This window comes from Salpingoeca rosetta (assembly GCF_000188695.1).
Source record: "Salpingoeca rosetta unplaced genomic scaffold supercont1.35, whole genome shotgun sequence".
NCBI classification, from domain to species: domain Eukaryota; class Choanoflagellata; order Craspedida; family Salpingoecidae; genus Salpingoeca; species Salpingoeca rosetta.
This window is the reverse complement of record NW_004754899.1, coordinates 584,164-596,663: the sequence shown is the minus strand read 5'-3', so window position 1 is coordinate 596,663 and position 12,500 is coordinate 584,164. Positions and strand designations below refer to the sequence as shown.

General features: G+C 55.6%; 3 protein-coding genes across 3 annotated transcripts in view; 2 read left to right on the top strand and 1 right to left on the bottom strand.

Annotated features, from left to right (window-relative positions):
- PTSG_13008 (uncharacterized protein) overlaps window positions 1-4,188 on the top strand; it is an 8,160-nt gene extending 3,972 nt beyond the window's left edge. The window contains exons 10-20 of the mRNA XM_004988523.1: window positions 96-151; window positions 352-511; window positions 824-1,010; window positions 1,430-1,683; window positions 1,853-1,924; window positions 2,095-2,153; window positions 2,375-2,494; window positions 2,766-2,824; window positions 3,061-3,191; window positions 3,400-3,488; window positions 3,661-4,188. Of these exons, the coding sequence (XP_004988580.1) occupies window positions 96-151; window positions 352-511; window positions 824-1,010; window positions 1,430-1,683; window positions 1,853-1,924; window positions 2,095-2,153; window positions 2,375-2,494; window positions 2,766-2,824; window positions 3,061-3,191; window positions 3,400-3,488; window positions 3,661-3,751 (1,278 nt within the window). The 3' untranslated portion in view covers window positions 3,752-4,188. The remainder of the gene's footprint in view (window positions 1-95; window positions 152-351; window positions 512-823; window positions 1,011-1,429; window positions 1,684-1,852; window positions 1,925-2,094; window positions 2,154-2,374; window positions 2,495-2,765; window positions 2,825-3,060; window positions 3,192-3,399; window positions 3,489-3,660) is intronic.
- On the bottom strand, window positions 3,916-8,493 carry PTSG_10240 (L-rhamnonate dehydratase). Its single transcript, XM_004988522.1, has 12 exons — window positions 8,332-8,493; window positions 7,924-8,068; window positions 7,560-7,725; window positions 7,172-7,321; window positions 6,806-6,841; window positions 6,496-6,658; window positions 6,143-6,199; window positions 5,817-5,902; window positions 5,293-5,458; window positions 5,001-5,108; window positions 4,697-4,781; window positions 3,916-4,390 (listed from the first exon to the last, which is right to left on the bottom strand). Exons 1-12 carry the CDS (start codon window positions 8,410-8,412, stop codon window positions 4,317-4,319), a joined length of 1,317 nt encoding a protein of 438 aa, XP_004988579.1. The 5' UTR covers window positions 8,413-8,493; the 3' UTR covers window positions 3,916-4,316.
- A 57-nt stretch (window positions 8,494-8,550) lies between these two features.
- Window positions 8,551-12,500, top strand: part of PTSG_10239 (TKL protein kinase) — a gene marked incomplete at its 3' end in the record, with an annotated part of 4,921 nt that continues 971 nt past the window's right edge. The window contains exons 1-2 of the mRNA XM_004988521.1: window positions 8,551-8,750; window positions 9,005-12,399. Of these exons, the coding sequence (XP_004988578.1) occupies window positions 8,592-8,750; window positions 9,005-12,399 (3,554 nt within the window). The 5' untranslated portion in view covers window positions 8,551-8,591. The remainder of the gene's footprint in view (window positions 8,751-9,004; window positions 12,400-12,500) is intronic.

The following is a 12,500-nucleotide window of genomic DNA, read 5'->3' as shown; positions in this document are numbered from 1 at the left end:
GCACACTGCATCTCAATCCATGTTGCAACTCACCCGTCTGTCTACCACCATATTCATCAATCACCACCTGTCCCTGACACACGCGCCGTCTTCAGGCGACTTCCGAGAAGAGCGAAGTCTCGGCGCAGGATGCACAGGATCAGCTCGCACTGTACGTGTGCACCTGTCATCGTGTACCACCGTCTCTCATTGCTCAATCACCATGCACTTGCACACACACACACACACACACACACACACACACACACACACACACACACACACACACACACACACACACACACACATTCTCACCCCGCCCCCTCACTCTCACTCCTTCGCCCCTCCAAATGTCCCCCCCTCCACCAACAGAATGACTTCACAGCTGTCATCGTGCCAGGCGAGCGTGGATCGCATGTGTGTCGATGACGTCAACATCGTGCTTGCAAGCACACAATCAACAATGGAGGCAGATGTGCTGACAGCCGCCGTTTCCGACGTCACCGCCACGACATTTCTCGCCCAAGAGCTGGTGAGCAGCGGCTGTTTGTGTATGTGCGTGTGTATGCGTGTATACGTGCGCATGTGTGTTTCTCTGTCCGTGAGCGATGGTTACATTACTCTGTGTCACGCACCATCCCCTCAAGAAGCAAATGGTGTCATGAGCACACTACACACACTCTCTCTCTCTCACACACACCACGCCTTGTCACATCTCCCTCGTATTCACTACCGGCTCACCGCATTCTCATTTCATCAACACAACACACACACACACACACACACACACACACACACACACACACACACACACACACACACACACACACACACACACAAATAGGGCACCCCGCGAAGCCGGGATGAGTTGGGGCGGAAGCTTGCCGGCTTTGTTCGCCAGTACGCAATCACCGTGCGCGCGTGCCAGGGCGCCCTGACGCAACTCTCGATGGGAGATGCCGAGGCGTGCATGGGAGATGTGCGCAACACATACGAAGCGGTGGATGCATTTGTCAAGGAGGCGCACGAACGTACGGGCGATTGTAATGCATGCATGCTGGTGGAAGTGGTGTTGGGTGTTTGTGTGTTTTGGATTGCGTGTGTTGTTGTAGTTTGTGTGCATTAAATTGCGGGGTGTTGTGTGTGTGTGCGTGAATGTGTGTTTGTGCGTGAATGTGTGTGTGTGTGTGTGTGTGTGTGTGTGTGTGTGTGTGTAAGGGTGTGGCCTTGTGATGAAATGCCGTGTGGCGTGCAGCAATGACGTGCGTGCTCGGTATCGATGTGATGGACAATGCAGCTCATGGTGTGCTCTTCTTGTTTCCCCTGCTCTTCTTCTTGTTACTCCTTTTCTTCTCTTCACCCTCACCCACCTCCATCACATCACCACCACCATATCCACACATCACCGCTGTCACATCACATCACGTCACCAACACTGCAATCAACACAGGCCTGAGTGACATGCGAGGCGCCAGCGAAAACTTTGGCGCTGTGTCCGCACCACGCGTTGACGACGTGTGCAGTCGTCTCAATGCCGTGTACCAGCGGCTGGAGCGCGCGTCCGACCAGCGGAAGGAAGTTCCAGCGCACTTGACAGAGGAAGTTGGTCGTGCACACGCAGCTGTGAAGGACGCCATTGCCTCCATGGAGGATCTCAAGGCGATTGCGCAACGGTCCAACGAACAACTCCAATCGCGCAACGAGGTGCGAATGCGTGGATGTCTGTGTTGTGTAGGTGCGTGGATGTGTGTGTGTGTGTGTGTGTGTTGTGTGTGTGCACTTGTGGGTATGAGTGTGACTGTTGCCGCATACTTACATGTGCATGTGTGCATTTTGCTGTGTACCATTGCCCACACTTCCACATTTTCTTCAGGCGATTGTGAAATCTGCGGTGTTTGTGCTTGAGTCTGTGGAGTCTCTCATCAACACCATCACAACACTGAAGGTAAACGCGTGATGATGGTGGAGTCAAGGTGATGATGAGCACGTTGTTCGATGATGACGACATGTTGGTGCATGCTGCGATAGAAGGGATGAATGCATGTGCCTGTTCATTCATCACCACCACCATCACCACCACCGACATCGCCGCTGCTTGTTGATTCGTGTCGATAGAAACAAGTTCGCGAGACGACAGATGGCACGACCATCTCAACGCTGCGCGCGCACAGATGGTGGGTGCTGTCTGCTTACTGTACTGGGGCTTGGCGATGTGTGCCTGTGTGTGTGTGTGTGTGTGTCTTGAATGATTCTGGCACTGAGTGTGGGGAATGGAACAACGTAAACGCATACACTCTTGCTAGACACACGTACACGAACACACACACACATACATACAAGCGCGCATGCATACACATTCGCACGACTGACGGGCCCATGACTGCTTGCTCCACAGGTTTGGGGCACTTGAGGCCGTTGTGAGCGCGGTGTTGGACACGCTTCCAGTCTGGCTGGAGTGCTTGCGACAATTCCTCACCGATGGCACGCAGTTTGAACGGCTGCAAGTCTCTGTCAGGTGAGAGAAATATGGTCGGGAGGCGATGTGGTGGAAGCAGTGGGTCATGTGATGCGGTGCAATGAATGCATTGTGTGTGCGTGTGTGATTTGTGTGCGCGTGTGATTTGTGTGATTTGTGTGCGCGCGTGTGTGTGTGTGTGTGTGTGCCTAAGCGTGAGTTAATGCACGCCTCCATCTTGTTGTTGCGTCTTCGTCAAAGCGCCAGCTGTCCATTCACTCCAGCATTTGCACCTTCATCACTCGTTCGCTCGCTCGCCTTGTCATTGCAGAAACCTTGCTGCCTCCTCTGCACAGCTCATTATCCTCATTCAAACCTCAATGACAAGCGGTGTGTGTGTGTGCGTGTGTGTGTGCTTGCATGTGTATGTGTGTGTGCTTGTGTGTGTATGTGTGTGTGTGCTTGTGTGTGTGTGTGTGTGTGAATACATTGGTCTGTCAAATTACAGTCCGTCCCCCTTGTTGCTCTTGAATCAACATCACGCTCGCCGCTGCCGTCACCAGTATTCTCACTCACCACCATCGCCATCACCACCATCACCACCACCACGGTGATCGCAACTGCAGAGGAAGCGCGAACAACAGAGACGATGCACGATGTGCGTCGCAACAGCCGCACGCTGACGACCGCATCCCATGAGCTCATCGATGCCCTTCGGGCTGTTAACTCGTACAACCTCGCACGCGCCATGGTCGAGGTTAGCACTCGCGCCGTGTGCATGTGTGTGTGTGTGTGTTCGCATAATGCTGCGCCACATGCTCAAAGTGATGTGTGCACACCCCTCCACTGCCCGCAAACCTCTCACACGCAATCACACACACACACACACCTACACACACACACACACCTACACACACACACCTACACACGCACACACTCATATCTTCATACCCGTTGTGTCGCAGGATGCTGCGCAGCTGAATGAAGTGCAGCTGAAGCGGCTGGTGATGGACAGTCAGGTCGAGGCCCTTCGTCTTGAGCAGGCGCTTGACGAGTGAGTTACCGATAGCAATGGTGGTGACGGTGCCGGGGAAGTGCATGTGATGTGCGACTTTGGGCAAAGAGTATCAGCGTTCGTTTGTTAGTTTCATTGCACCACCACCACCACCACCACCACCACCCTCATTCACTGCCGTATTTACCACCACCATCACCACCATCACCAGGGAGCGCGGGAAGTTGGCGCAGCTGCGGCGGATGCTGGCGGACCAGGGCGGACACATGTCCGAGCCCGAGGACGATATGGACGCAATCTGACGTTACACCTGCATGATGCAATCAACGCGTGTGCTGTCCTGTGATGGCATTGCGACGCTGATGGACTGTTTGCGACGTACACACGCACACACACACGCGCGCACACGCGCACACGCGCACACGCGCATGTCGTGCTGCATGCATGATCGTTGTTACCGTTTTGTCTGGCCTTGTTTACTTGAGTTGCGGGTTGCTTTTGGTCTCTGTTTTGTTTCTTCCTTTTTGCGTTACACAACTCCACAGCACACATGCAATCCAATGGGTTTGTTCTCCTTGTTGTTCATTCCAGTCAACAACACACAAACAAGGTTGCAACAGCCGCACACTCACGCCTGCGCTACCACGCTGGCTGGCCTGTTCTTGCTCGTGGCTGCTCTTGCTTCATTTCTTCTGTTGTGCATAACACCTGTGCGCCCTTCATAAACAGTTCAACGAAACAAAAGCAGAAAAGGAAAGAAAATCTGAACGTGTCCATGTGTGTGTGTGTGTGTGTGTGTGTGTGTGTGTGTGTGTGTGTGTGTGTGTGTGTGTGTGTGTGTGTGTGTGTGAACGCATGCGTGTCGCGTTAAAATGGAAGCTTTGCGACTGTTGGCATTGCGCGTTCTGCATTTCGCTTGAAGTTTGTAGTAACTTCATCCCCTGATTGACACGATGGAAAGCACGTTTGAGACATGCGCCATGGTGACGGCATTTCGTGCGTGAGTCGCGTGTCACTGGTGTCAGGCACTCACTCGATGCATGATCAATCAACGCCTTTCTCTACACACACACACGCACACGCACACGCACACGCACACGCAAACGCACACGCACACGCACACGCACACACACACGCACACGCACACGCACACGCACACACACACGCACACACACACACACACGCACACACACACGCACACACACACACACACACACAAGTGCAAGCATCCCGTGCACGTGTGTCACCTGTGCGTGTGTACGGGCGGCGGAGACGGGAGCGGTCGAGCGAAACGCCAAAGCCGGGCTTGTCCGGCAAGTCAATGAACCCGTCCTGTTTGTTCATGGTGATTGCAGTGATGATGAGAGGAGGGATGGTGATGGTGAGGAGGGGGGATGATGGAAATGATTAGGGGAAAGCAGCACAACATGAGCGCAAACACACACACACACACACACACACACCACCACCACCACCACCACCACCACCACCACCACCACACAACCGAACACCACAGCACACCACAACACACACCACAAGACGGCGTGTCACCTTGGGCAGGGGTTCATCTGGGAATAGACCGCCGAAATACGGAACGATGCGATCAGACTTTGGGCTCAGGTTGATGTACTCTGCAAGTGGACAGTTCTTGAACGCATACTAAGAGGCGCGCACATGTGTGTGTGTGTGCGTGTGTGCATACATGGTTGGAAATGGGTGAGCAGTGTGAGTGCTGAAGCAAGAGTGCATGGACCCGCAATTGACACACACACACACACACATCAATACACTTCCACCCAAGCAGCCAACCCCCAGCCCATCAACAGCAAACAGCTCACGACACCTGCAGATGGTACGAGTAGACGCTGGAGCCGTGCGGGATAACGATGATGTCGTGAGCAGCAGCCATGGCCACCACCCGTCGCGCCTCCGTGATGCCGCCCATCCATGTGATGTCCGGCTGCAGCACATCTGCCGCCTTGCGCTTGATCAGCTCGCGGAACCCGTATCTTGGATTGTTGGACCGGCCATGGGAGGTGGTGTTTGGTGATGGTGATGGGGTGCAAGGACATGAGTGTGAGAGTGGGGGCGGCACAACGAGGCACGGTAAAGACGCATGTATTGTGTGTGTGTGCGTGTGTGTGTGTGTGTGTGTGTGTGTGTGTGTGTGTGTGTGTGTGTGTGTGTGTGTGTGTGTGTGTGTGTGTCTGAAGCTTCAAGCGTGGTGGGCTGCACAAGGTGTGTGAGGCGCCATTACACACACACACACACACACTCCTACACACACACACACACACACACACACACACACTCCTACACACACACATCTCCGGAAGCAGCGCACAAACACATTGCGGTCTGCGATACCTGGTGTATTCGTGTTCTGCAGTTGTGAGCATAATCCCTGTTCCCGCCAGCGCACGCTTCACCTCCTCGTACCCGTCATAGTCATCCTGTGGTGTGTGTGTGTGTGTGTGTGTGTGTGTGTGTGTGTGTAATGGTTGTGCGCATGTTTGTGCAAGTGTGGACATGTGTGCATGTGCACATGTGTGTGTGCCCGCGCGTGAGAATACAGTGAACACAAGCAGCAGCATCACCCAACGTCCGAGAGCGCACAACATCACCCCGACATGACACACAGCTCGCCATCACCGTCAGCCCCGTGACCACAACGATGATAGTCAAGGCCTCACCGGGTGCAGGAATTCTTCCATCCACTTGAGCCCGTATGGCTGCAGCTCTTTCGCCAGCTGCGATGGTGATGTGATGGTTGATGGTGATGTGATGGATGTCGGGATAAGTGAGGCAGCCGTTGTGATGTTGACAGCAAAGATGCAGGCCCTCACATGCAGAGGGAAGCACACTCACACACACACACACACTCACATGCACGCGCACATGCACACGCACACGCACATGCACGCATACACACAGTCACATGCACACTCACATGCACACGCACACGCATACACACGCACATACGCACACACACTCTCTCTCATCAGCATGCAGACACAAATGCACTTCCACGCCTCTCCACCCCCACCTTGATTGCATAAGGCACGGAGAGGGCCATGTAGCAGTCAAGCATGAGCGGGAATTCCGGTCCGACAGTCTCACGCCACTTGCGAAAGAACGCCACATTCTTGCGCAAGCCTTCATCGCCTGCATCAGGCCCGTACGGACACGGAACCTTCGCGCCCACAAACCTGAAAGCACGTGTGCACGTGTGAATGTGTGTATGTGTGTGTGTGTGTGTGAATGGTTCGTGTTGTTGATACACCCAAAATGATGTCGCAAGAATGCTGTCACACATCTTTCCATTCACACATGTATGCACACATGCACGCATTTACCCGAGGTCTTTTGCACAGTCTGGGCGGGAACACGTCCTTGGAAATGCAACAGGTGGTGGATGGTGAAAATGCAACGGGGATGTGGAAATGTTCAGTGAGCGACGATCTCATCGATGAGCATCGCGCGCCGCACATACACAGACACGGACACACGGACACACGCGGCCGTATACACACACAGACACACAGACACACACACACACACAGAGACACACACACACAGGCACACAGAGACACGCGCGCGCGCACAGGCACACAGAGACATGCGCGCACAGATTCACATACACAGACAAACACACACACACACACACACACACCACACCACACACCACATGTATAAGGTCGTGTGCGATGTAAACCACTCACATGTACACTGGTAGCCTGTCCTTTGTCTTTCCACCGAGCATGGCGTACACGGGCTCGTTTCTGATCTTTCCAAGCAGATCCCAGATGGCAAGATCAACAGCGCTGATGGCTTGCAGGGGAAGGCCTTTACGCCCATAGTTGACAGTCGCCCTGACGACAGGTACATGATGTTGTTTGGCGGTGAATGAGGGATGGGTGACAAGGTTGGTGCACTGCGAAAAGCAACGAGTTAGCAACGCTAGGTTGAGGAACACACGTCGTACTGAGGGACTTACAGAAGTACACAGATACACAAGTACACGCAAACACAAGTACACGCAAACACAAGTAAACGCACACACACACACACACATACACATGTACACACACTGGTACGCACGCCACGTACCTGTACATCTGGTCCCACATGAGTTCGACATCACGCGGGTCCTGGCCCTCGACGAAGCGGCTAAGGTGATGCTCTACAATGAAGCACGCGGGCTCCCCGCCAATGGAGACGCCAACGCCCACTTGACCATCCTCGGACTCCACCTCGACGACAACGGAGCCAAGCGCTGTTGCGTGTGTGTGTGTGTGTGTGTGTGTGTGTGTGTGTGTGTGTGTGTGTGTGTGTGTGTGTGTGTGTGTGTGTGTGTGTGTGTGTGCGCGCGCGCGCGCATGATCAAGGATGTAGTCGTGTGTGCGGGTGGCCGACAACTGAAGCAGAAGAGGTAGCGGCAACGACACGATTCGTTTTCATGTCAAGCACGTACCGTTGATGCCCCACGACTTGCGCTTGGCCGCGTAGAGCGGGTAAGAGGACATGGGGTGGGCGATTGGGGTGGGATACCCGTTGATCCAGTGCTCATCGTCCACATCGTGGCAGTCGGCGCCCTGATCACCTTTCTCCTTGTGTTGCTGCGAGTTTGAGAGAGAAATTGAGAGAGAGAGAGAGTGTGTGTGTGTGTGTGTGTGTGTGCGTGAGAGAGAGAGAGAGAGAGAGAGTGTGTGTGTGTGTGTGTGTATGTGTGTGTGTGTGTGTGAGGGAGCGAGTTGTGTGTGTGTGTGCGGGCACATTCATGTGTTTGTTTGTGCTTTTGTGAGGAGACACAAATGCCGCAACGCAACGTGTGGCACTAATCACAAGGCCTGAACTCATCATGAGCTTACCACAAACTCACCACAAACGCGCGCACTTCCTTGATGCGGGGAAACGCCCGCGTCTCCGCTGCTTTGGCCTTCTTCGCTGCCGCCTCCTCCATCGCGTCGTGTGGGGTGCGTGCTTGAGGCGTGGGTGGTTGTTCACTGCTGGCTGGCTTTGTTTGTGTTTTTGTTTGTGCAGCGCCACTGGATTTTGTGGTGTCGCGCAGCAATGTTGTGCGTGGCGCGAATTTTCGCATGTGCGTGCAGGCAGCAGCAACTGCTCGCAACCACAACAACGATGGACGCGCACCCCAAGCACCAGCCTCAACAGCCTCGCTGCTGGCAGCGGCGACGAGGGCACACCACATCAGCCCTCTCTGCGTTGCTGGCTCTGCTGTTGCTGGTGGTGGTAACAACAGCGCCGGCGGTGTGCACCCAAAGCAACTTGGTTAACGAGGTGCGTGACATGGCTCTGTGTGTGGAGTGTGTGTAGGTGTGACCTGTCCAGCAGTCCCAGCAGTCCTCATCTTACCACTAACAGGAGGCTAGCAGGCTCCTCCCAAGCTCACACTCCTTTCCCAGTCCTCTCCTCCAAATATCCTTCATACTGCGCACATGTCATGTTCGGACCCTGTTGCTTACCCGACACACAAATGTGCACTCACACGTGCACACATTCACGTGCACGCACACGCACACACACATACACAGGCCAATGCGTTGTGCAGGGAGGTGGACACCACGCTGAAGCAGCTTCAAACCACGTTGCATGAACACAAGGTGCCATTCAGAACAGCAACAGCACAGCAGGCACACGACCACGTGCTGCATCCTCGAACTAATCGTGACCCTGTCTTCCTCAACACAACACGTGAGGAGGCTGGTGAACGAGAAGGAGCCACAGTGACGATTGATCTGTCCTCCATCCAACGCATGATGAACACCTTTGGGTGCGATGCCGCGAATGGTCAAAGCGAAGACGAAGATCAACAGCACCAGCACCACCACCACCAGCAACAGCAACAGCAACAGCAACAGCAACAGCAACAGCGACACCACCAACACCAGCAGCCACCAACTGTCGCACGCAACCAGTCTGTGTCTCTGCCGACTCAGGTGGAAGGTGCTCGCAACAGCGAAGCGCACGATGCCAGCCATCCGCCACAACTCCAGCACCCGGATCAGCACGCGCGCGTGCGGCGAAGTGATGATCCCACCGTGGAGGCAGGCCAGTGCACATTGGCAAGCGTGACGGACGGCTCGTGCCCGGGTGCAGACAACAGAGGAAGGCTCACCGTAACGCTGCTCAGCCGGGACCGCGTGAATGACAGCAGTACCGCTGCCGCACGCGCGCTCCACGCCATCTCATCCTCCGTACAGGTGTTGACGGTGAGCGGCCACGTTGAAGAGAAATCGCTCCAGTGGTTGGTGGGGAGCGGCAACTGGACCTCGTGTACGACGCTGGTCTTGGAGGGTGTCCAGTTCCCCATGCTTCAGTTGAGCATGCTCAACCCGTTGACGCAGGTCCACACAATCATTGTGCGCGATAGCGAGCTCCTGTACGACACTGATACGCGCGGGTTTCAGCGCGCTGCGGCATTGGGCATCTTCCGCGTCATGAACTGCTCACTCGCAGCCATCCCCGACATGTCAGCCATGGCATCCCTGAGAATCCTCAACCTCAAGGCAAACCGCATCCATGCCGTCAGCAAGACCGACATGGCCGGGCTGATATCCCTGCGGCAGCTGAGTTTGCGCGGGAACGTGATTTCACAACTGGCACACGGCACGTTTGACGACCTCACACGCCTTCAGACGCTGATCCTGGCTGCAAATGACATCAACAGCCTCCCTGCAGGCCTCCTCCGTCCTCTCACCCAGCTCACCGTGCTCCAGCTTCAACAGAACCCCATCACGAGCCTCGACGCTGCCGCCCTCGGCTCCCTGTCGATGCTGGGCCACCTCACTATCGAGAACACGCTTCTCGCCAGCTTGCCACCGCTTTTGTTCAGCAATACGACGCGTCTCGTTCGGCTGGAACTGGCAAAGAACTTCATCACTTCCCTTCCAGACACCATTTTCTCCGGCCTGACGTCCTTGGATTGGCTGCAGGTGTCGGAGAACCGACTCACATCCCTGCCACCGCGCGTGTTCCAGGACTTGACAGCGGTCACGTTCCTCGAATTGCTCAACAACGACATCTCTGCTCTGCCCGAGGGTGTTCTGGACTCGTGCACGCGTCTGCTTTTCTTCCAGTGTAACTACAACTACCTGACCAAGCTCCCCACAAACCTCTTTGCCAACAATCCCGGGCTGCGTCAGGTTTCGTTTGTGGACAACGCGCTGGCCACAATCGATAACGTTCTTGCAGCGGCAGCGCTCACGTCCCTGCGGTTCTTGGACATGGCTGGAAACCAGCTCACCGAGCTGCACTTGTCACGCGAGTTACCGACATTGCGTGGTCTTGACTTGAGCAACAACCCCATGCAGGAGCTTCCAGACCTTACACAGACGCCCGCCCTGAGAATTCTTCGCCTGCAGAACCATCACATCAGGCGCATCGACTTGGCGCCACTCCTGACGCTGCCACTGCTGCAAGTTCTCGAGCTGGACGCATTTCCAAAGTCCAAGTCCGAAGCGATTTTCACGAGCACCAGCGTGGCCAGCATTGCGCCCCTGTCCACGCTTCGGCTCAACAACGTGGTCATCAGCAACGTTGTGCCCTCCTTTGAGAATCTGCCGTTGCTGGACCTGGCTGCCCTGCACGTGGGGTGGCCCGGTGCCACTAGCGACACGCTCCCCCTTAGCGCCATTTGCAAGGTGCTTGCAAGCAACGTGCGGGAGCTCCGCATCGCCAACACGGACTACAGCACGATTGACCTGTGCCCCGAAAAGACGTTCGAAACGCTTCTTCTCACTGACAACAAACAGCTCCGATCCATCACTGTCCACAACTCGCTGCGTGAGCTCAACGTGTCCGGCTGCACCCAGTTGACCTCGATTGATGCCCCTCCCATTGACATTCTCGACATCAGCGGTACCAACTACCCGCCAAACAGCGCACTGTGCACGCGGTGGGGCCGCCGCATGCTCTTTGCCCGGAACAGGGACGCAATTATTGATGTGGAGCGTGTTGCCGCAACTGCACAGAGGTGCTTGCAACAGGTGGAAGTGCTAGACTTCTCAGGCAACCCATGGCTGAGCCACCAAGCAGAGGTGAACCGCGTTGCTGGGAGAACGATTGCCTTGTCGGACCAACCCTTCCTGACTGCTGACGGCGTGCCCCTTCCAAACCGGCCCGTTCCTCCGATCCTCCAACTGTCCGGCGCGTCCATTGACTGCGACCTGCAGCTGTCAACGCGAGACCTGCGGTCGGTACGCGACTCTTTTGCGTTGACACCGCAGATTGTCTACACCTTCCACTGCACGTGCGCGCGCGGCTTCAAGAAGGGCGCCACTGGGCGGTGCGTGGTGGACGAGCCCAATATCGCTGGCGTTGCCGCTGGCTCTGTGATTGGCGGCCTTGCCCTCGGCTTGCTCATGGCGTGGCTGTCACGCCGCTACCGTGGCCTGACCAAGCGTATCGACCTGCAGGAGCAGCTGCTGGTGGAGAGGGACGAGGAGGTGATGGCGCTGAAGAGGGCGTGGGAGATTGAGTACGATGAGCTGAGGCTTGTTGAGCGTGTGGCCGCGGGTGCGTTTGGCGTGGTGTTCCAGGCAGAGTGGGACACAGTCACAGTGGCAGTGAAGGTGTTGCAGCAAGCCGTCATGGCATTTGACGAGAGCACGGTGCTTGAGTTTGAGAAGGAGGTGGAGTTCCTGCAGCGGACACGGCACCCGAATGTGGTGCGGTTCTTTGGTGCGGGGACAGACCCCAACGGCAGCCCGTTCCTGGTGCTGGAGTTTGTGGCCATGGGGTCGCTCAATGGCCTATTACAGAAGGATATGGGGAAGGTGTTGATGGAAGTGAGGAGCAGGAAGGTCGAGGAGAGCAGCAACGGCAGTGTCAGGGATGATGTGAATGGTGTGTGGGACTTGAAGCTGCGACTGCTGCGGGATGTTGCCAGTGGCATGGCCTTCATCCACAGCCTCGACCAGATGCACCGGTGTGTTTGTGTGTGTGTGTGTGTGCTTGTGTGTGTGTGTGTGTGCTTGTGTGTGTGTGTGTGTGTGTGTGTGTGTGTGTGTGTGTGTGTGTGTGTGTGTG